Here is a 25,132-nt window from a genome sequence, read left to right as displayed (position 1 = left end):
ACTCTCATGAGCTCTTCCTGAGGGATATGCTAGAAAATAAATTTCAGACAACTAAAATGCCTTAAGAGACATTGGTATAAACTCTATTGGGGAGCATTAATTTACCTGAAAATCAAGAATAAACTTAAGTCTAAGAGAGGGAGAGTATATAATGCAATATCTGTATGTTTTGACACTGTAGACAAAGTATATCCATTTTTTAAAATAGGAAGAAATGGGAGATCACATGCAAAACAAAACAAAACAAAACTAAACAAAACAAAAATAATCCTAATGTTTCCAGGAACCATAGTGTAGTAGTATTGGTATTTTTATTCTTTGATTTTTATATAATATGGAATAAAACTAATGAGAAATTATGGGACATTATAATGAAATCATTCCCTATATGCTTAAGAACCAGAATTATCATTGAGTAAATGCTATACAAATGTGACAGCAAAGAGGTTTAGTAAAGGTTCTATAATCTCCAATTAAGTATCAATATAAATACGGAAGTATCATATAAACTCATATTTTATCATGATATATAAAATACATGTGTAAATATGTATATAAATATATAATAAATATAAACACACACACTCACAGTCCCCTGAAAAGGCCCAGAAATAATAACTAAGCTAGTAGTAGCAATGATCATTCCTAGCAAAAGACTGAGGTCTTTTCTCATTAAAAGAAACCAAGACTTCTTGGAGAAATGACTGATTCTAGGTCTGGGGCAGAAAATGTATGAGATGATCCTAGAACATTCTGTAATACTAGGTAGCAATCAAAGATGACTAGCATCATGTCACAGGGTCTCGGGAACCAAAGTGCTCATGTCCAAAGGCTCCCACTGTCCAAAGATGAGAAAACTGAACCTCAGTAATGATATTAATTGCAATGGATTGAGACCCATTAAATGTGTTTGAATCAATTAATTCATAATGATTTTAAGAAAGATCATCCCTTTTAGGGATGACAGGGAAACAATTTTATTATACTAAAAACTGTCAAAGAAAGAAGTATATTCCCTGCCTTCTCCATATGAACTATACCACTGGGTAAGTATCAGCAGATGTTATCTCCTTATAGAAGCATTCTAACTAACAAATGAAAAAATAAGAAGTAGAAAACATCATTTTCCTACTCTAAATAAATACTCCCAGGTTTTAAGCATCAAGGGCTGCCAAGATAAGAGAGAGACCAGTAACATTTTGTGCCTCCTATGGTCTTGCCAAACATTAACTTCTGTCTTGTCAAAGGAATGAACCTGATTTTGATGCAAGTATCAGATACTACTCATTTGTAGGAAATACAGAGGGCAGAGGAATATGTTCAACTGTACCAAGAACACACAATTAGCAAAATGCTAATTGAGGAAAACTATAGATGACTCAGGTTGTTTAACAGATAAATCATAAGGAAATGAAAGGGATGGAGGAGGAATACTACAGATTAAAGGAGACTAAAAATTTTTTTAAATGAGACTAAACTATAATGTCTAGGGATACACATTTGTGTAATAAAATTATAAACATGCAAAAGAGTAATCACTATAAAAGTTAGAACAATTAGTATTTATGGGAGTGGAGGGGCTGTGATTCCAACAGGACACATGGAGGGGGTGGCGGTGGGGATGAAAAAGTTCTTTGTCTTGATCAAGCTTGTCTTCCCTTTATCCTGCCATCCACCCACTTTCTCATTTGTGCCTCAATGTAGTATTTTGATTGTAGGGGGTATTTTACAAGCTAATTCAAGAATCTTATGGAACTGTTTGCATAAAACAAATAAGTAAAGTTTCAGAATGTATATGTAGTTACCTAAAAATTTATCCATTGATTCATACATCTGCTCTTGACCGACAACTCTCTCATTTGAAATTTTCATTGCTTTTCTTGGTACAAAAGTGCTATTTTTCTTATGGCTAGGCAATTTTGAAGAGAAATCAATTCTGTCTTTTATAGGTTTTGGTCTGTGTCTCTCTTTAGAGAAACGGATATGGCTAACAGAAAAATCATCATCTGAGGATGAGAAGTCATCAATAGTCTGAGAGTTACAATCTTCATCTGTTGCACACAGTTGGTTTGCTTTCTTCGTTGATTTAGGAAAAGTGTAAAGTTCCCTTTTATTTTCCTTTTTCCTCTTAAACCTCAAAGAACTGGTAGCTCTTTGTTTTCTTACTCTTGACTTGGAGGAAATTTCAATGTCATCAGACTCATCACTAATATCACTACTGCCTTTTCTTTTCATAATAGATTTCAGGGTCATGTTCTCAGGATTTAATTGTTCTGAAATTAGTCCATTTCCTCTGACAACGGTCTTTCTATCGTCACCATTATTTCTTATTTTTATAGGGTTTTCTGTTTCAGAATCTTCAGATCCATCCACCGGTGGCTGAAACCCTATACTATTCTTAGGGAATTTCTGAGTTGTATATTGTGTGGGAAAGATGACATCACTATCTTCTGATTCTGTGGCATTCTGTAAAATGCCTGTATTTTTAACATTTTTCTCATCATCAGACTCAGAAGAAACATTCTGTTCTAAAATCTCACTTTTATCAAAAATACAGTTTTTCTTTGGATTTAAGATGTTAGCTAATTTTTGACGTTTTGAAGTACCAAGAGAGTCGTGACTTTTTTGACAACCAACATCTTTAGTTTCTGTTGAAAGGCGTGTGGGCTGTTCCTCAGAACTTTCATCATCAGATGCAATATTTTCATCACTATCCTCAACTGCTTTATATTTTGTCTCAAGCAATTTAGAGAAACCACACTGGAGTAAAATAATCTGTCCAGAAGAACCTGAAGCTTTACTTGAGTCAGATGCTTTGTTTTTAGCAGTTTTTATTCTTGAGTTTTCCACTGATTCATCATCACTAAAATCACTGCAGAGACCAAACGCTTCTTTTGCCAGTGGTTCTGCAGATTGTTCTGGACCTCTGTGTTCTTGACAGTCAGGCTCGCTAGGCTAAATGAGAAGCAATGACAGAAATATTAGAAAACATCAAGATAATGACATCAATCTATCACACTGGAAAGGAATTAAATTTGGGCATATAATTTATATATCACATGGTATTTTGTAAAAGTACATTTAGTAAACAAATGTAAAGGATTTAATATCATAGTCTGGTACACACTCTTTCCTCTTTTCAAGTTGAATAACTTTCCAAAATAAATAAAAGGTTAAACTAGAATACCATGTGACCAAATTATTTATAAGAATATAACTTATAAGAGCCAAGTTGTCAGCTTGTAAGAGGCAGGGACCGACTTTGGCCTCAAACGTGAAAAGCATACATCTTACTGTTTACTGTTGTCTAGCAGATGCTCTTACTCTCGCTTTAAGAACAAAAAAATTTGTAGGAGCTAACAAAGTAAAGAATTAGCAATTGGAAAATGGTTCTAATCAATTAAAAATAAGATTAGGTAGGATCTTGACAACCATAAATAAAGAAAATATTGAAGATATTTTGAAGTGAAATTTGCTACAAATTTAAATCCAGTATTTAATGTTTTCACACCAGTCAGAGCTAAATATATCCTTCAGTTTCATAAAACTGAGGCTTTATTAATAAGATTCTGGGAAAGTATTATCTAGCCATACTCCTGTGAACGTTTGATATTCATGTATTTCTATAAATTTTGAAAATTGTTCACCCCATATTCCAAATCATTTGGCTAGTATAAATTTACATAAATCCCTAAAAACAAACAAGGTAAAATTAGCAACAACAACAAAAAACTTCACATATATTTTTTACTTTTAAAAAGGCCTTTTGGTGACAATATAGATTTTATAGTATATGGAATGACAAACTACTAAAAAGATTACACAATTAAAGACATAAAATAACAAATCTACTGAGTAAGAGAATAATTTGATGTTTGGATTTGATAATCTTAAATACACTTAGATGGCTATTTTTCCATTTCATTTGTTGTTTACTAAAAAATTATTTAGGTTGGATTGGTAACCTATACAGTGTATTTAATTTCGGATTTACAGTTTGGTATAGTTAAAATTTCAATCTAGATGCAAATGCCTGATGCATGCCCCTGAATTTGCTCTTATAATATGAAATGTTAAATGAGGCTAAATTATTAATTTTTCTGGCAGCCCTCTGACTTTGGGTCCTTGATTTTTTAAAAACACTTTTTCTTTACACATTGAAAAATGAAGGAAAAGGGAAAGTCATAGGCCATGTTTTCTAGGAGTTCTGGGTGACATCCAAAAACTGCTTACTGTTTTTAGTTTGTGTCCTGGAGGCTCCTCTTTCAACCATGTCGTCGCTGTCAGGATTCCTGCTTCCACTTGGCCTTCTCTCTATAAAGAATGCGCAGGGCTATGTGAAATAGGGGGTAAAACAAACAGATAAGCCACATTTTAGCCATGGCAGGCGAAAATGTGGAGCTAAGAAAGGAAAACTGGGTGCAGTTTGCTTTAGCTCTCTTAATGTTATTTTTCAATGGGCTAATTAAGGAACTTCTTTCTATAACATTTAAAAATACTCTTAATTCTTAGGTAGTAGACTGGTAGAGTGGAAGCATGCTGGGCCCACAAAATACTTATTTCTTGTCTTAAAGCTTACTTTTTCAGATAGAAAATTAATAATGATTTTCAGCCAACTCCATTAAAAGCTCTAGTAAGTGAGGAAGGGTGAAAAAATGCCATATACATATGTATGTATACTATTATATATATACTATATACATATATATAGTGTATATTATATGATTATAATAACCATGTCTATATAATAATTACACTAAGGATATATTACCTACATTTCAAACACTAATAGATAATGTTGAGTGTTGGGAACTTGATATTGTAGCCTACATTGCTACTATGTTTATTGTGCATGTTTATTAATATGTTTATTGATTCCTTAGGTGTAGTAGACATCAAAATAAGAAAGTTTCATCCTAATATGAAAGTAAAATAAAAGGTCTTTTTTTTGAAGATCAAAGCTCTTAATTATATTAACAGGTTTGCTCATCTTTTAGGAGCGTATTTATGCTTTTAAAGCTTTTGGTATATCATTTAGCTGAGTTATTTAATTGCCTAGATTCTAAAATATTAAATTTTCCCTCAAAAGGAAGTTAACATATTTCTCTTTTTAAGCTTTGTTGTTAGAATAGGGGGAAATAACACTACAATCACCAGAGTTACAAATGCCCAACTTATGAATATACAGACATCTCAATGGCATGGCTCCAGCTACCCAGTATCCAGGACAACAAGTGAGAATTTCCCCCACAGAACTCTAGAGAATGATAAACAGTTCCTCAATTGTCATGAGACCTTTTCTTCCAATGCCTAGAAGCCATTACTGCAAGGGAGTGTGAAGCCTCCTTCCCGGTACTGCCTTTTATCTTTTCAACAGAAGCTAAATGGCTGCAACAGATCCAACTGGCAGCACCCGAAATCCCTCAAGCTATCAGAGCCCTGTTGTGATAGGTAAATGGCAACTCCAGTCTTCTGCTGTGCAGCCCAACACCTTGGATTCATCTTTTAACTCCTCTCTTTTTCTCATACCCTACATCTGATCCATCACCACTATCACCCTGGCCCAAACCACCATCATCTCCCGGCTGGATTATTGCATTGTCCTCCTAGCTTGCTCACTTCTCGCTTCTACTCTTGTACTTCTACGGTCAAATCCTTAATATTTAATCTAGATAATAGAGATCAGACTATGTCATTCTTCTGTTCAGAGCCCTCGAGTTGCTTTTGTCTCACTCCAAGCCACAGTTCCTGCATGGCCTGGCTTCCTGTCATTCTCTGGCCCCACTCTGGCTTCCATGTCATTCTGAAATCACACTGGGCGTACCCCTCCCTTAGGGCCTCTGCATTTGTTCCTAGGTCTAAACCACATCTTCCTCCCTGGTATGTTCAAAAAACCAAATGCAATCTCACGGTGAGTGCTTCCTTGGCTACTCCACTTAAAATCGAAATGCTGTTTTCTTGACAGTCTCCCTATTTCCCTTCCTGCTCTCATTTTTTTTTAATTGAGATACAATTTATATAAAACATTGTACACGTTGAAGGTGTTCAACATATTGATTTCATACATGTATGTATTGCAATATGATTACCACCTGTAGCTTCAGCTAACACCTCTGTCATGTCACATAATTATCATTGCTTTTTTGTGGTGAGAACATTTAAGATCTAGTCCCGTAGCAATTTTGAAGTATAAAAACACAGTACTATCGACTGTTGTCACTATGCTATGCATTAGAGCTTCCAGAGCCTCCCCATTTTCTCCCTGCTCTGTTTTCAGCCTTGGAATCTATCATCATAATATACTACATGGTTCACTTCTTTTTTCTGTTTATTATTTGTCTCCCCCAAACAGAAAGTAAATTTTTTGTAGGCAGGGCTTTTGTCTATTTTATTCACTTTTGTATGCCTAGTTCTATGAACAGTACTTGACGTTTTAGCATATACTCAATAAATATTTGTGAAATGAACTCTTAATATCTAACTTTAAAGAGAAACCACAATATAAATAAGAAAGTCAATGAAAAATAGAACTAAATTGCTTAGAAATCATCAGATTAAAAATGTTCTATAAATTCAAATTTCTATATCTTAAAACATTTTAAAAGGGATTGTCTACAGCTTTTGAAAATTAAAAACGTATCACAAGAAATAAAATACTTCTTTTATGTTATGATATATGCTTTCACTATACAGGGCTTGGAATAATATTTTAAAATATCATTTGGCAAAAAGCAGCATGACTATGACCAGCCCTGAATAATTTTAAATTCTGTTGATAACCAATGAGCAATTGTAATTCAATATTTAGTAACTGAGTGCTAATGACACGCCTAGCAAGAAGTTAAGCACATTTTACCACAAACAAAAGAAGACATGGAGGGTCCTGTCAGTAATAAATAAACACTCTTGGAGGAGACACAAGACATACTTAGGATGACCAGGGAACAAGAGAAATTTCCATTTAATTAATAACTTGTCATACTGATATGTATCACCTAATACTTGTTTAACAAAGGAATCAGTGGCTATGGTCATAAAATAGAAAACTAAACTGATATATGGCAGAAAATAGGATAAGTAACATCATGCTAATGTATTTTATAGATAATGATTTCAAATTAGAAACATGAACATAGGCTGGTATGTTGGGTAGTGCGCTGTGATGGAGGTAAGGTCTGAGGGGGTCCTGGAGGACAAACAAGGTTATGGATTAGAGAAGAGGAATGGGTCAACAAGTCCATAAAAAGAAATAGCATATTTTAAAAAAAGAAAAAGATCAAAGAAAGGGGGACTTTAAATGGGCCACTCAATTCAGAATCAAACAGTTACTATAAGATAAAGACTCAGCAGTAGACCCCAGACATTGTATAACAGGGGCCGTATTCCCAGGATACAAAGCATACACACCTTCCTGTTAACCGTTATCAGTGATCACGTGATAGCATTAGCTTGGAGTCACACTGCAGCCCAACTTGCTTAACATACGCTTCCTGAGCTGACATGTTTACTATGTAAATGTTCTCTCCCACCTCCCATGAAGATGATCTAAGTTCTTTAAGGACAGGAACCAATTGTTCCTTGAACTGTTTTTACGGTACTTACTGAATCAATGAAGTATTTAAGGTTCTACTACAAAGTCTTGTACGTTAAGGAAAATATCCTTAATTCCAAGACTCAGTCTATGGAATTATGAGGGGGTTGAAAAAGATGATATTCCAGGATTTTATGATTCTCATATCAGTATCAACTAGAAAATAGGTTAATATCCTTAACAGTCGAGTATATTCAAGAATTTAAAACTCATTTTTTAAGAATATAAATATCCTGTTTGAAGAATAAGAAACATCTGTATGCTGAGGATGAACACAAGTGGGAGAGTCTGAAATACTGGTGTGGAATTTTTACTGGGAACAAAAAACAAAAATCTCCATGAGACATGAGAGTGCATCTCAGGGAATATTTGGTAACTTTTAATCAAAACACATTTCATATTTTTGTTTATTTAGGAAAGTCTCGTTTTTTCATTCCTGAATTCAACAGCTGTTTTCAAAATAATAAACTCTTTGCCAGTCTGAAAATGTCTTGGAGGTCACTCTATTTAGTATACATATCTGTATTTGTATGTGTACATTATTTATAACCATGAAGGGGGAAATCTTAGTTTAGAGGTACAATAATTCATTTCTTATTTCTGTAAAAGTAGAAATTCTAAACATAAGGCATTTTTATGAAGAAAACCAAAAACTTCCCTGAAAAGGCACCAGTAATTGTATTTCAAGTTTCCTGAGGGAGAAAACCATGTTTAAAAGATTACTGAGAAGGTCAGAGAACAATTTCACACCTCCAGGATGTCCTTCGTAAGACAAGACCCTTGGGACCTTAGTTTGAAGAGATTAGAGACCCCAAAAAGCTCTCCTTGATGCTCCTTTGATCCTTGAACTGCTTCAAAATATCGCTTGGCATTTTCACTTCCAACCACCACACAGTGAAGTTGCTAAAACAGAAAAAACAAGACATTTTTGAAGTGTTTACTCCAACAATATGTCAGAATTTCCTGGCATTCCCTGTATATACACAGCTTTAGCTGGAGCAAGCAGAATCTCCTTAGGGAGGAAATTTTATTTTAATTTCCCTAGCAGATGTTGCCATTATGGTGAAATAATAGTAATAATCTGGCCAGTCTTACTGAAGAAATCTTATATTTCCTATTTTATCTGTTTCTACCAACTCAGTCAAGATCACATCTCTAAGGACTATCCACCTGATGTAAAATGTTTAATAATATAGGCATACATGCGGATACACTTTCCTCCTTTCTGGACTTTTACTACAACAGGAACTACTAAAGCTGTCAGAAATAATCACTATGTTACCAAAGCTAAATTACAATCTGAAGTCATTATATGATAACCACATTGGTATCGAACTAACTGTGGCCATGGTCACATTGTCAACTAACAGCAAAAACCCAATCACTATTTAGAAACATTGCATCTTTGAAACAATTTTGAATATAGGAAGACCACTGCCATGGAACCCTTAAGTATCAACATTAATGGGCCTCTTTATTTACTGGCTATTTTACTAAAGGTAATGTAAATACAATCTGATTAACCCCGTGCATACTTTAAAATTTCTTGGAAGAAACAAAGAATGCACAGAATGGAAGACAACTTCAGTCTATTGTTGATAGAAGGGTTAGTCAGATGGTACGTTATCGTGATTATCATGAGAGTTGAATTGCACTGTAATAAATTACTCTAGGCAATTAAAGTTATTCTTAATAATAAGCTGCTATTTACTGAGCATTTACTACATGTGTAGCATTTTTATATCCTCTCATTTAATCTCTACATCCCTATAACATATTATCTCTCTTTTAGAAATAAAGAAACTCGAGTTTCTCTATTTTAGAATGAAGAAATTTAAGTTTAGAGAAATTACATGCTTTGTTTACAGCTACCCAGCTAGGAAGTGTCATTTTTAGAATTTATACCTGGGTTTGGCTAAATCCTAAACTTATACGTGTAATAATTTTTCACCTCGAGGATGTCTATCTTAAAACAAGGCTCTTGGGACCTTAGTTTGAAGAAGTTCTGAATCAACATACCAACTCAGTCAGTTTGACATCAATATCCCCAAACATGGGCTATAGTCCTGGAAATACAGACTCCCAATAGCAATTGATGCACCTGATGGGCCAGTTACCTGATGACTGCAGCCTTGCTACTGATTCTACCTTAAACACTGTATTTACTGTCAGACTGCAGAACTAATAAATATAATCATCAAAGTAATTTGTAAGCATTCAATCTGAATCTTTGCAAGTTTCCCACCAAAGTTTTATCACAAAACTTACAAATGGCACATTATTTTGAACTTCAAATAAGTTTTTCCAGGATGGCCAGTTAGCTCACTTACAAATGGCACATTATTTTGAACTTCAAATAAGTTTTTCCAGGATGGCCAGTTAGCTCAGTTGGTTAGAGCGCCGGGCTGTGCTCTTAACAACAAGGTTGCCAGTTTGATTCCTGCAGGAGTGACTGTGAGCTGAGCCCTTCACAACTAGATTGAAACAACTACTTGACTTGGAGCTGATGGGTCCTGGAAAAACACACTTAAAATAAATAAAAGTTAAAAAAACAAGTTTTTCCAAAGTGGTTTCAGTAAAAGTGAAGGCTAAATATATCCATCTTCTTTTGTGGAAAGCTTTGAATTAAAAATTCACTTTTCTTTTCTAAAGGATTTTTCTAAAGGATTCTTTTCTAAAGGATTTTTCACTTTATCTTGGTGTTTTACAGTTATAGAAAGATGGTGTAACCATGGATCTATTTTCATTCCTCCTATCTAGCACTTGGTAGGCCCAAATAACCTGTGGAGTAATTTTCTACTTTTTACACATTTCTTCCGTTATTTGGGGCTCCTTCCCTTCTCTTTCCTCTGTTCTCTTCTTCAACTACAAGACTGGTCTTGGAACTTCTAGCTCTAGCAGCCTGCATTTCCTCTAACTTTCCTTATACTTGTTTTATCTCTATCTTTTTTGCTCTGTAATCTAGAATTGTTTGGCTCTTTCTTTTAAATGAAAACTTTGCTCTTTGCTTCTCAGCCTATCTCTGGAATTTTTCACTTTTGGGATCTCTAATGGATTCTCTCCCTAGTACTCTGTTTTTGTTTCCAGGGTCCTACTACTTACCTTTTGAATATATTATCTATATTTCTTTTAAAATCTCTTTTACTCTCTTCTATTATTCTATTTTCTCTGACAATTTTTTTTTTGAGTGACTGTATTAGTTCCCATGTTTTAGTTCCCATGTTTCCTGTAACATTATCATAAACTTTGTGGCTTAAACTTGGTGGTGCAAAAAAACAGAAATTCATTCTCTTACAGCCTGAACTGAACAGAAGTCTGAACAGAAGTCTGAACAGAAGTCTGAACTGAGTATCACTAGGCTGAAATCAAAGTTTTGCCAGGCCACGCTCTTTCCAGAGGCTCTAGAGAAGCCATTCCTTGCCTCGTTCAGCTTCGGTGGCTTCCAGCGTTCCTTAGTCTGTGACTATCTCACTCCAGCCTCTGCCTCTGTGGTTACACTGCCTTCTCCAGTCTGCGCCAGATTTCCCTTGGCTTCTTTCTTATAAGGACAACTGTGATTTAGGGCCCACCTGGATAATCCAGGCTGATCTCCTATCTCAACATCATTAATTTGATCGCATCTGCAAAGACTCTGTTTCCCATATAACATTTACAGGTTCCAGGGATTAGGACCTGATACCTTTGAGGGCCACTTTCAGCGTTTATTTTCCTAAACTGTTCAGTAATTATTTTTGTTGGGTATTCAAGTGTCTTCAAATATCTTGGATGCTTATCTCAGCCCGCTGCAGTGATTATCCACAATAGGAGAGGTGCGTGTATTTAATCCTCTGGGCAACAGAAGGAGCTTTCTTCTTGATTTCAGCAAAAATTTGGAGCTGTCTTGCTTCTTTGCTCCAGTATTTCTAATTATTGTTTCTACTTGAGAGCAAACACCTCCGTTGGCTGCAACTTGGTATAATGGGGTAGATTGTAAGGGTTAAATCACCTCGACAGATCATCAATGACACTGCAAAGAACGGGTACTCCAGTAACCCCAAGACTCCCTTATTTTTTTAGTATCTGCTGACTCTAAGCTTGGAATATCCAGAAGTTACTCCTATGTTTTTCGGTAGCCTTTTCCTGACTGCGTTTAGCTTAGTTTCCTTCTCTAATCTGATCCTAATTGCTTTTTGTCTTTCAGGATTCCTTATAATTTCTGGGCCACAGAGAAAACTCTTCTTGTTTTCCAACATTTTTATAGGTTTTTCTTTTTACAAGTCATTTTGGATTATTTTCCCCCAAAAGATTTGAGAACCATCTGGGTGGCTAGAGCGTGTACGCCATAAGTACCTTTGGTTCAAACCCCAATCAATCTTTTAATCACATTTAATGCCTTTTCCTCGCATGATTGCCATCTTATCTTTACTTGTGCCTACCAAGTTTTTGGCTGAATCTTCTCTAAGAGGCACACATTTAAAAATATTTTGATAAGTAACTAGATCACACAAAATTCTGAAAATTTAAATTATCCTCATCTTCTTAAGCCTTTTTATTATACATTATTATATAATATACACTATGTAACAGGTCATTTTACTTCATTATAGAGTCAGATGAATAGTTAAAAATGATGAAGATAGTAATGGGATTGAGAAAACTTACTACATGATTGAGGAAAGACCCTTAATTGTGGTAGGCTAGGATAGTATTCTAAGGACCTGCACCTAAGCTGAAAAAATAACATCCTATTTATTTCCAAGATTGGTTCAATACATCTAAAAAATATTTTTTAAGTAGTTGTGTTATACCAAGGAACAAAAAGATGAAAGGCTTCTTATAGAGCTAAATGCTTAAAGAAAAAACAAAACCTGCTGTGTACAATCCTATTTTTAGAATTAAGAAAACAGCATGAATTTAAGATTGGATCATTCTTAGGTTAACTACCACCACATGTGGCAGATGTTTGCTCTTAAAGGGATGCCAGCTCAATATATAGGGAGTAATTCAAATTTAACATTTATAATTAAACTTGAACCTCATTCCAGATCTTCTCAAGTGAGCAGTTATAAACTAAATAAACTTTGTTTATTTAGAGGCATACATGGAATAGTAATTGATACCCTAAGGATATTAACGAGTTAATGCAATTTTAGATGAATACTAAAAGCACCAGCACAGTAAGTAGTCAGGGCACTTGAGTTCGATTCCTATAATTCCATTTACTGGGGTGGCTCTGGGTCCCAGTTTCATTATGTATAACAAGAAGGGTTTGCTTTAGATACCTCTAAGGCATTTCTCCCCCTCTTTTTCATGTCATGGCACAGATGGAAAATGGTAACATCTGAACATCTACCTGGAGTAAACAGAGGTTGTTACTCAAGGCTGGAAGCTGGCTTCGGTAAACTTGCTTCCCAGAGCTGTGGGCTCAATGTCTCAGTGCACCTGTGTCCCATCTGTGACATACCATGTCTTGGCCCACAGTTTGGGAAACTGTGACCTTGCTACTCTAATTGTGGTCTGCAGACTAGTAGTGTTGGCACTCTTTGGAGCTTGTTAAAAATGCAGGATCTTGGGCTCCACCCAGACCTACTAAATCATCTGTGTTTTAAAGATCCCTAGGTGATTCATGCGCACATTAAAGTTTAAGAAGTACTGCCCTAAGAAACTTTCAGCTCTAAAACTCAATGAACCTAAGCATTAATCTGTTTTATAGCAGTGTGTTCTAGAGTATATTTCATAATCTTATTAAATTCCATATAGTTAGAATAAAATTAAAAACATATTTTTACACAAATTTGTTCCTAATTTTTGAAAACAGCATGTTTACTTTTTAATGAGAAAACGGGAAATCTACTTACCTGCTTGTATACCTGTCGTAAGTACATGATCTCCTCCACAGTTCCCAGGGATATCAGCCTAAACACTTTGACATCCCTGCACTGCCCAATCCTATATGCTCTGCAATGAGATTAAAAACAAAAGCAAACAAAAATCAAGTAACACAACTTTGCGTTCAGGCAGTATCTTTTGGACATAAAAATGGGATATTAGTAAAATTTTAATTAAAAAGAAACACTTGGTTTAGATATGCTATATTACTTAATAATAATGCAAAATAGAAATTCATATAAAAAGATCAGTCATGGAGAAGAAAAATATTATAGAAAATGTACATCTCAACTTCATTTCTGTTACAAACATCACCTTCCATTGTCCAAAACCTTTTCCTAAATTCAGATTGTTTTTTCATGATGGTCTTAAGCTTATGAATATTCCCAAATGATTCCATTTATATAAAACTCTCAAAAATGCAAACTAATCCATAGTGATAGAAAGCAGATCAGTGGTTGCTTGGGGCTGGGGTCTGGGGAGGGGCAGGATGTATGGATTACAAAGTGGCACAGGGGTCTTTTGGGGGTGAGGAATACCTTCACTGTCTTTATTGTGGTGATGGTTTCACGGTTGTATACATGTATCAAAACTTATTCATTGTACACTTTAAACACATGTAGTTTATTGTATGTCAGACCTCAGTGAAACTGTTTAAAAAAAAAAAAAACTTGGGGAAAAGCAGTTAATCAACTGGCAAGCCTATGGAAGTACAGATTTACAGCCCTCATCCACAGAGATTTCCATGGGGTCTGCTTGACTGATTAACTCAGTAGGCTAGTACCGCAGGTGTTTTGATAGGAACCTCAGTGCTAATTAAAACTCTAACCTAACTCACCACACTGGTTAACTATGGGGCTAAACCCTGCAGTTTCTCCCAGGTGGGGGCTTTATGGGATGCTCTGAATGAGGTCACCTGCTTCTAAATACCTGTTATAGTCACGGGGCGGGGGCGGGGGATTAGAGGCAAGGCCATGCTTTTGCTTCAAGGCCATGCCATGCTTCATGCTTTTGACCTTGTACAGTTACGCTGTGTTCTTATAGATGGTGCTCCCTCTACCTCCTGCACCCATTCCTCCACAAAGAAGGGCTTTACGAGAGGGCATCTTGAGGTTCTGAAATATCTTACACCCCCAGAGGAGAATGGGGGCTCCTGGGAACAGCTCAGGAGGGCTAAGTTACTGCATTATCACTTCCATCCTGCAGCCTGGATACAGAGGGGCTCATAATCCCTTTCTCTCCCACAGTGGATTTAGGCTCTAAGGAAACTTCTTTTGGGTGTCTGCTCAGCCAATTGTTTGGTGAATGGGATAGACTGTGTTAGAATACATATTCTTTCATCTTTAAAGACAAAAACCTTGTACACGTTACTTTGGACCTATGCTTCACCAATTTTTTGATACATAAAGCAGGGATATATTACATGACAGGTCTTTTACCATGTAGAGACAGTGTCGAGAAACTAACTTACACAGTATGGACGTCAAGATCTTAATTTCTTTTCTTGGTTCCTCCTACCAGAGTCAATGGAAGGAGAGGGAAGGGAAGAGGAATGCCGTTCATTTAGTTTTATTGTCAACTAATTTTCATCGAGTACCATAGCACTGTGCTTTATGGGAATCCTGGGATAAATAAGGTATTAGGTCTTGAAGGCCTAGTGAAAAAGAACAAAATTACAACAAATATCCTAAGACAAAGGAACAATGGAGATTTTTCTGTGGTTTTCATTTGACAATTTTACTTGACAGCTGTCAATGGCAAGGCTGGTTAAACATGTAGGCTATGCAGTCATACAGATTGCATGGATTCAGATCCTGACCCTGCTTGAGCAATTACTTAAGTTTGTTGTGCCTCAACTTCCTCACGTGACATGAGTATGATAATAGTGCCTATCCCATAAGGATATCTTGAGTTTTAAATAAGATAATCCATGGAAAGCACTTAGAACAGTTCCTGGCTCACAGTAAACATGCAATCAATGTTGCTGTTATTTCTTTGCCCTTATTCTTACTGCCTGTTAAAGCACTGAGGCTAATTTGCTTTACTTTGTACCCAGCACAGTATGTGTATTATAACTGGGGTGATAATAATAACAGAGTGTGTTATAAACTGAATTACATCTATCTAGGAAATAGTAATGGGTAATTCAAATTTCTATAAGGACAAAATCCACATCTGATTTGCTTTGACTACCAGAGTATTTCATGTGACATCTTATAAATACTAAGTGACCAATACATATTTTTGATATTTATTTGTATAGCATTGAAAAATAAATGAAGTATCTCCATTTAAAAAAACAACACGAGAAATAACTGAGCCTAAGTCCTTCATAAAGTTTTCATCTTTGACTATCCCTTCAGTTTCTTCTAAAATTATTTGATTATTTTTTCACGTCATCTTTAGTCAGTCTTAATCACTAATATTTTTCTAGAAAAAGTTCTTTTCGTGTAGATTTCTAAATGTACTGATATAAAACTGTACATAAAAATGTTAGCTATTACAAATAAATACTATTGGTGGTTATTCGGACTTTCTGCTTTCTAAACTTTTCTGTGTATTTGCTTTTTTCCTCAGATTAGAATTTTCAAAAATTTATTTTATTCTTTTCAATGAAAGATGTAAAATTTTGATGTATTATGTTTTGCTTTTAACTTAATAATTTATACTATTTCCTCTATTTCCCTTAGGTTTATTTTATGATTTTTCTAGTTTTCTAAATGATATCCTTCTTTCATTTACTTTCAGTCTTTCTTTTGTAAGAAATAAATTTAAAACTCTAAATTTGCATCAGAACTTCAATACTGACTCAGTGATTTCATTGTTATTTATTTATAAATAATTGTTTTTCTCTCTTGAGTTCCTCTTATTATAAAATATACATAACATAAAATGTAATCATTTTAACCACTTTTAAATGTACATTTCAGTAACATTAAGCACACTGACAGTGTTGTGCAAACATCATGACTATCCATTTACAGAACTTCTCCATCTTCCTCAACTGAAACATAGTACCTCATAAAAAATAACTCTTCATTCCCATCCCCAACCCCAGTAACCACCATTCTACTTTCTGTCTCTATGAATTTGACAAACCTAGGTATCCCATATTACTGAGATCATGTAATATTTGTTCTTTTGTGGTAAAAACAGGAATCCTTTTCTTTTGCTGTTGTTAGAGGAAAAGTTTTCAATCTTTCAGTACTGAGTGTGATGATAGCTGTAGGTTTTTCATAAATGGCCTTTTTTATGTTGAGACAGTTTCCTCCTATCCCTAGTTTGCTGAGTGTTTTTATTATGAAAATGTTGAATTTCATCAAATGCTTTTTCTGCATTTATTAAGATGATTGTGTGTCTGTTTTCCTTCATTCTGTTAATGTAGTATATGACATCGATTGATTTTTGCATTGCAAACCAGGAATAAATTACACTTGGCTCTTTTAACATGCTATCAAATTTGGTTTGGTAATATTTTGTTGAGGATTTTTCTATCAATATTCATAAGAAATACTGGTTAGTAAGTTTTCTTTGCTTATAGGTCTTTGTCTGACTTTGATATCAATGTAATGCTGGCCTCATACAATAAGTTAGGAAGTACTCCCTCCTCTTCTGGTTTCTGGAAGAGTTTGAAAAAGACTGGTATTAATTCTTTAAATGTTTGGTAGAATTCACCAGCAAAGCCATCTGGTCCTGGGCTTTTGTTTGTTGGCATTTTTTATATTGATTGAATCTTTTTACTAATTGTAGATTTATTCATATTTTCTACTTTATGGCTCAGTCTTGATAGGTTGTATATTTCTAGGAATTTGTCCATTTCATCTAGGTTATCCAACTTGTTGGCCTATAATTATTTATAGTACTGTCCTATAATCCTTTTTATTTCTGTAAAATCAGTAGTAATGTCCCCCTTCTCATTTCTGATTTTAGTTTTTAAGTCTCCTTTTTTTCTAGTCAATCTCACTAAAGGTTTGTCAAGTTTGTTGATCTGTTTGAAAAAACTCTTGGTTTTGTTGATTATCTTTCTAGTCTTTCATTTCATTTATGTCTGCTCTAGTCTTTATTATTTCCTTCCTGTTGCTACCTTTGAGTTTAGTTTATTTTTCTTTTTCTAGTTCCTGAAGGTGTTAGGTTAGTTGATTTGAGACCTTTCTTCTTTTTTAATGTAAGCATTTACAGCTATAAACTTCCCTCTTAGCACTGCTTTTGCTGCATCTCATAAGTTTTCATATGCTGGGTCTTAATTTTCATTTTTCATAAGATATTTTCTAATTCCCTTTGTGGTTTCTTTTTTGACCCATTCATTGTTTAAGAGTGTTGATTAATTTCAACATATCTGTGAAGTTTCCTGTGTTTCTTCTGCTGTTGATTTCATTTTCATTCTATTGTGATTGGAACAAGAAACTATATGATTTTAATCATTTAAAATTTATGAAGGATTATCTGTGGCCCAGCATGTAGCCTATTGTGGAAAATGTTCAACTGGCACTTGACAAAAATGTGTATATTGCTATTGCTATAAAGAGAGTTCTCTATTAGGTCTATTGAATCCAATTTGTCTGTAGTGCTGTGCAACTCCTCGCTTTCCTCACTGATCTTCTGACTGGATGTTCTATCCATTATTGAAAGTGGAGTATTACAGTCTCCTACTACTATTGTGAAGCTGTCTCTTTCTCCTTTAAATATTGTCAGTGTTTGCTGTATATATTTTGGGGCTCAAATGTTTGGCACATTTATGTTTATAATTATTATTGCTTTTTGGTGAGTTGAATCTTTTTACATGTCACTAAAAAAATACGGTTAACACAAAGTAATGGATGAAATGAAGGACAAAATAGCTATAAGAAATACAGAAAATAAATGAAAGGACAAAAATAACTATAAAGTATAACATTCTTCTTTGTCGCTTGTAACAGTTTTCAACTTAAAGTCTATTTCGTATGATATTTGTAAACCACCCCTGCTTTGTTTTGGTTACCATTTGCACAGAATACCTTTTTCTATCCTTTCACTTTCAACCTATGCATGTCCTTAGACCTATCAGTATTATAGTCAGCATATAGTTGGATACTTTTTAAAAAAAATCTATTCTGCCGATCTACGTCTCTTGATTGGGAAGTTTAATCCATTTACATGTAATGTTATGGAAAGTGTTACTTTTGCCCTTTCATTTAGCTGAGTTTTTTAGTGACATATTTTGATTTCTTATTTCCTTTTGTGTAAATTCTATACATATTTGTGGTTATCATGCAGATTACATAGAACATACAGTGGTTATAACAATATTTTAAATTGATACCAATTTAACTTCAGTTGCATTAAAAAAAAAAAAACCTCCTTTACAACTCTGCCCCCTACATTTATGTTATGGATGTCACAAATTATCTCTAAATCATATATCCATTAACACATATTTATAATTACTTTTTATATTTTTAAATTTAAAATCCTGTAGAAAATAAAAAGTTGAATTAGAGTGCAAAATTAAAATAATACTGGTTTTTATATTTGTCCACATGCTTACCTATACTGGAGAACTTTATATTTTCATATGGCTTTGAGTTACTGTTAGAGTCCTTTCATTTGAACCTGAAAGTGTCTCTTTAGTATTTCTTGTAGGGCAGGTCTAGTGGTAATAAACTCACTCAGTTTTGTTTAGGAATTTCTTAATTTCTTCCTCATTTTTGAAGGACAGTTTTGCTGAATATAGAATTCTCAGTTGAGTTTGTTTTCTTTTGGCACTTTAAATATATCATCCCAGTGTGTTCTTGCCTGTAAGGTTTCTCCTGAGAAATCCTATTTTAGTCTTACTAGGGATTTCTTTGACATTACAAGTTGCTTTTCTCTTGCTACTTTCAAGATTCTTTATCTTAGACTTTTGACAGTTTAATGATAATGTGTTTCAGTGCAAGTCTCTTTGGATTTCTCCTACATAGAGTTTGTTGAGCTTCTTGTATTTGTTTATCTATGTCTTTCCTCAAATTTGGAAAATTATTATTTCAGTCATTATTTCACCATCTCTCTTTCTCTCTCCCTTTGGGAACGCCACAATGCATATATTGGTCTATTGCTATGTATTATAGGCTATCCTTTAGCCTATGTTCACTTTTCTTCATTTTTCCCCTTTTGTGCTCCTCAGATCTGTTTTCAGGTATGCTGATTCTTTTTTACACCTATTCAAGTCTGATGAACCCCGTTAGTGACTTTTTTTTTCAATTCAGTTATATTTTTCAGGTCCAGGATTTTTGTTCTATTTACAATTTCTACTTCTTTTTTATATTATGATTTTGTTCATATATTGTTTTCCTGACTTCTTTTACTTTGTTGTCTAAGTTTTCATTTATCTCTTAAGGTTAGAACAATTATTTTAAAGTCTTTTTCTAGTAAGGCCTATGCCTATGTTCTTCACAGATGGTTTCTGGAGATTTGTTCTTTGGGATGGGCTATGTTTTCCTGTTTCTTTGGATGTCTTGTGGGTTTTTGTTGAAAATTAAGCCATTCAATAAATCAGTGACTTCTCCCAGTCTTTGCAAACTGGTATGGAAAACATTCACTAATTAGCAGGGCAGGGTATATTTTGAACCTTGGGAGCTGCTCAGGATGAAGGCTTCAAATCTTCTTAGGTCATTTCTGGTTATGTGTCCTGCCTGGGCCTGTGTGTGTGTGTCTGTTTCCATATTTCTCCTGTATACAACACTGCTTTTAAATGTCTTAATTTCCCAAAGAATCTCATCTCAGCTTCTTCTCAGGGCCTTACATATTATACTGTATTCCTCTAGCCATAATCTCATGTGCCAGGTGTCTATAGGTATGCAGTCTAACTGCAGCTTTCACGTACCATGAAGCCTACCACTGCCTTCCACAGCTTCTGCCAGTCTGAGATCTGAACTATGCCACCGATAACTATTATTCAAATAATTTATGTACTTTTTTTGCCTAGTTGATCTATTATTTTTTGAGAGAGGAATATTAGGTATTCCATCATAATTGTGAATTTGGATTATACGAGTTTGGGGTTTGTTATGTAGTGACTATTACACTGTCCTCATGGGTTGTTCCCATTTTGTTTTCCTTAATGCATTGTAACTTGAATTCTATTAATAATTTGCTTAATATTAATATTGCCACTCATTTTGTGACCCTCTCCCTGGTTAGATATTTTCTACATTTTTGTTATTATAACCATTGATATCTTTGTGTGTATACACACACACACACACACACACACAAATAAGCATAAACTTGAATCTAACTTTTTTTTACTTTCTTTTTTAAAAAAGGGAGTTTAATCCATTCATATTTATGTTTGGCCTTATTTCTGACACTTTGCTATGCTTTGTATTTGCCATACTTGATGAATTTCTTCCACCTCCCAAACACTCATATTTCTTATTTACTGAAATAATCATGTTTCCTCAGTGCTCTTTTACAATTGCATTGGGAAGTCCTGTTTGGATGTTTCACATCTAATTTCCACTGTTTTTCAAAGTGGATTCAAGGTCAATTGTATCACAGTCACGTTGGGTCATTTGTTTTTTTTTTAAATTGTGGTAAAATATACATGACACAATATTCACCATATTAACCATTTTTAAATGGACAGTTTAGTGGCAGTAAGAATATTCTCATTGTTTTGCAACCATCACCATCATCTGTATCTACAACTCTGTCATCATCCCAAATTAAAACTTCGTACCCATTATACAATAATTCTCCATTCCCTTCCTTCCCTCAGCCCCTGGTAACCACAACTGTACTTTCTATCTCTATGAGTTTGACTATTCTAGATTCCTCATATTTGGACAAAATATTTGTCCCTTTGTATTTGGCTTATTTCAATAGTATAATGTCTTAAAGGTTCATCCATGTTGTAGCATATATCACAATTATTTTTTATATCTACATGTGATGATGGATGTTAACTAAACTTATTGCAGTAATCATTTCACAATATATGTAAGTTAAGCCATTATGCTGTACACCTTAAACATGTACAGTGCTTTATGTCAATTATATCTCAAACTAAAAGAAAAAAAGAATTTCATTTTCTTTTTATTTTATTTATTTAATATTTATTTATTTATTTTATTTATTTAATATTTATTTTTTAAATAAATTATTAAATTTATTTGTTAAAATAAATTTAATTATTAAAAAAATAATTATTTTATTTCTCAATTACAGTTGATATACAATAGTATATTAGTTTCAGGTGTATAACAGTGATTAAACATTTGTATAACTTACGAAGTGATCACCCCAATAAATCTAGTATCCATCTGATACCATATATAGGTATTACAATATTACTGACTATATTCCTTATGCTATACCCTTCATCCCCATGACTATTTTGTAAACACCAATTTGTACTTCTTAATCCCGTCACCTTTTTCACCCTGCCCCTAGACCCTCTCCCATCTTTTACCCCAACAAATCTAGTATTCCTCTGAAACCATACATATTTATTACAATATTATTGATTATATTCTTTATGCTATACCCAATATCCCCATAACTAATTTATATATATATATACACACGCATATATATATATATATATATATATATATATACACATATATAAAATTATAGTTGGAAACCCCGTGCCATCTTGTGCTTACTGACTGTTTTCTAATCCCCTCACCTTCCCCCTTATCCCCACCCCCCCGCCCATCTAACAACCCTCAGTTTTTCCTCTTTGTCTCCAAAACTGTTTCTGATTAGTTCATTCACTTATTCTCTTCTTTAGATTCCGCATATGAGTGAGATCATATGGTACTTGTCTTCCATTGTCTGACTTATTTCACTTAACATAATGTTCTTTAGGTCCATCCATGCTATTGCAAATGATAAGATTTCTTTCTTCTTTATGGCTGCGTAATACTCCATTGTATAAATGTACCACCGTTTCTTAATCCAGTCATCTACCGATGGGCATTTTGGTTGTTTCCATGTCTTGGATATTGTGTATAGTGCTGCAATAAACATAGGAGTGCATACAGATTTTTGAATTGGAGTTTTGGGTTTCTCCGGATAGATACCTAGGAGTGGAATTACTGGATAATAGTGTAGTTCCATTTTCAGATTTTTGAGATACCTCCATACTGTTTTCCATAGTGGCTGCACCAATCTGCAATCCCACCAACAGTACACAAGCGTTTCTTTTTCTCCACATCCGCGCCAGCACTTGTTGTTTGTTGATTTATTGATGATAGCCATTTTGACTGGGGTGAGGTGGTATCTCATTGTGGTTTTTATTTGCATTTCTCTGATGGTTAGTGAGGTTGAGCATTTCTTCATATGTCTTCTTGCCTTCTGTATGTCCTTTTTAGAAAAATGTCTCTTCAAGTCCTCTGCCCATTTTTTAATTGGGTTGTTTGTTTTTTTGGAGTTGAGTTGAATGAGTTTTTAATAGATTTGTGATATTAACCCCATATCAAATATATCATTGGCAAATATCTTTTCCCATTCAGTAGGATCCCTTTTTGTTTTATTGATGGTTTCCTTTGCTGTGAAAAAACTTTTTAGTTTGATGTAATCCCACATGTTTATTTTTTCTCTTACTTCCCTGGCTCGAGGGGATATATCAGTAAAAATCTTACTCCGGGTAATGTCTGTGAAGTTTCTTCCTATATTTTCTTCTAGGTATTTTATGGTTTCAGATCTTACATTTAAGTCTTTAAGCCATTTTGAATTTATTTTTGTATATGGTGTAAGGAGGTGGTCCAGCTTCATTTTTTTGCATGTGTCTGTCCAGGTTTCCCAGCATTATTTATTGAATAGACTGTCTTTACCCCATCGTACATTCTTGCTTCCATTGTCGTAGATTAAATGGGCATATAGGCATGGATGTATTTCTGGACTCTCTATTCTGTTCCATTGATCTATGTGTCTATTTTTATGCCAGTACCATGCTATTTTGATTACTGTAGCCTTGTAGTACAATTTGAACTCAGGTATTGTTACACCTCCCACTTTGTTCTTATTTCTCAAGATCGCTGAGGATATCCAGGGTCTTTTATGGTCCCATATACATTTTAGGATTATATGTTCTATTTCTGTGAAAATCGCCGTAGGTAGTTTGATAGGAATTGCGTTGAATATGTATATTGCCTTCAGCAGTATGGACATTTTAACTATATTAATTCTTCCTATCCATGAACATGGAATGTGTTTCCATCTATTTATGTCTTCTTTCATTTCTTTCTTCAGTGTCTTATAATTTTCTGATTACAGATTTTTTACTTCTTTGGTTAAATTTATTCCCAGGTATTTTATAGTCTTTGGAGCAATTGTAAATGGGATTGTTTTTTTTAATTTCTCATTCTGATGTTTTATTACTGGTATATACAAATGCAACTGATTTCTAAATATTAATTTTGTATCCTGCTACTTTACTAAATTCATCTATCAGCTATAATAGTTTCTTGGTGGAGTCTTTAGGGTTCTCTATATATAGTATCATATCATCTGCATATAATGATAATTTTACTTCCTCCTTCCCAATTTGGAAGCCTTTTATTTCTTTTTCTTGTCTGATTGCTGTGGCTAGAACTTCCAGCACTATGTTGAATAGAAGTGGAGACAGTGGGCAACCTTGCCTTGTTCCTGATCTTAGGGGGAATGGTTTTAGCTTTTCCCCATTGAGTATGATCTTAGCTGTGGGTTTGTCACATATGGCCTTTATTATGTTGAGATATGATCCCTCTATTCTCACTTTCTTAAGGGTTTTTATCATAAATGGCTGCTGGATTTTATCAAATGCTTTTTCTGCATCTATTGATATAATCATGTGATTTTTATTTTTCATTTTGTTAATGTGGTGTATCACGTTGATTGATTTGCGGATGTTGAACCACCCATGCATACCAGGGATGAATCACACTTGATCATGGTGTATGATCTTTTTAATGTATTGCTGAATTCTGTTCACTAATATTTTGTTGAGGATTTTTACATCTATGTTCATTAGAGATATCGGCCTGTAGTTTTCTTTTTTTGTGGTGTCTTTGTCTGCTTTTGGGATCAGGGTGATAGTGGCTTCGTAAAAAGTGTTTGGGAGTCTTCCCTCCTTCTGGATTTTTTGGAAGAGCTTGAGGAGAATAGGTGATAATTCTTTTTTGAACGTTTTGTAAAATTCACCTGTAAAGCCATGTGGTCCAGGGCTTTTGTTTGTTGGGAGATTGTTGATTACTGATTCAATTTCCTGATGGTAATCAGTCTATTCAGGTTCTCCGTTTCTTCTTGAGTGAGCCTTGGAAGGTTGTATGCCTCTAGAAAATTGTCCATTTCTTACAGATTGTCAAATTTGTTGGCATATAGTTGCTCGTAATTTCTTAAAATTTTTTGTATTTCTGCGGTGTCTGTTGTCACTTCTCTTTCATTTCTGATTTTAATAATTTGGGTCCTCTCTCTGTTTTTTTTAATGAGTCTGGCTAAAGGTTTGTCGATTTTGTTTATCTTCTCTAAGAACCAACTCTTGGATTCATTGATCTTCTGTGTTGTTTTTGTGGTTTCTATTTCATTTATTTCTGCTCTGATCTTTATTATCTCCTTCCTTGTGCTCCCTTTGGGCTTATTTTGCTGTTCTTTTTCCAGATCCCTTAAGTGTGAAGATAAACTGTTGATTAGTGATGTTTCTTGTTTCTTTAGGTAGGCCTGCAATGCTAT

General features: G+C 34.3%; 1 protein-coding gene across 3 annotated transcripts in view; it reads right to left on the bottom strand.

Annotated features, from left to right (window-relative positions):
- The window catches only part of ERCC6L2 (ERCC excision repair 6 like 2), a 119,355-nt gene that overhangs the window by 32,985 nt on the left and 61,238 nt on the right, over positions 1-25,132 (bottom strand). For all 3 annotated transcript variants that reach the window (XM_081066810.1, XM_081066809.1, XM_081066811.1), the window contains exons 13-16: positions 13,429-13,528; positions 8,342-8,494; positions 4,234-4,314; positions 1,806-2,955 (exon numbers count right to left, since the gene is read on the bottom strand). In XM_081066810.1, coding sequence (XP_080922936.1) covers positions 1,806-2,955; positions 4,234-4,314; positions 8,342-8,494; positions 13,429-13,528 — 1,484 coding nt within the window. The remainder of the gene's footprint in view (positions 1-1,805; positions 2,956-4,233; positions 4,315-8,341; positions 8,495-13,428; positions 13,529-25,132) is intronic.

The sequence above is a fragment of the Rhinolophus hipposideros genome, assembly GCF_964194185.1.
Source record: "Rhinolophus hipposideros genome assembly, chromosome: 11".
Classification (NCBI taxonomy): Eukaryota; Metazoa; Chordata; class Mammalia; order Chiroptera; family Rhinolophidae; genus Rhinolophus; species Rhinolophus hipposideros.
Note: the sequence above shows the minus strand (reverse complement) of the source record. Positions and strands in the feature narration are given on the sequence as shown.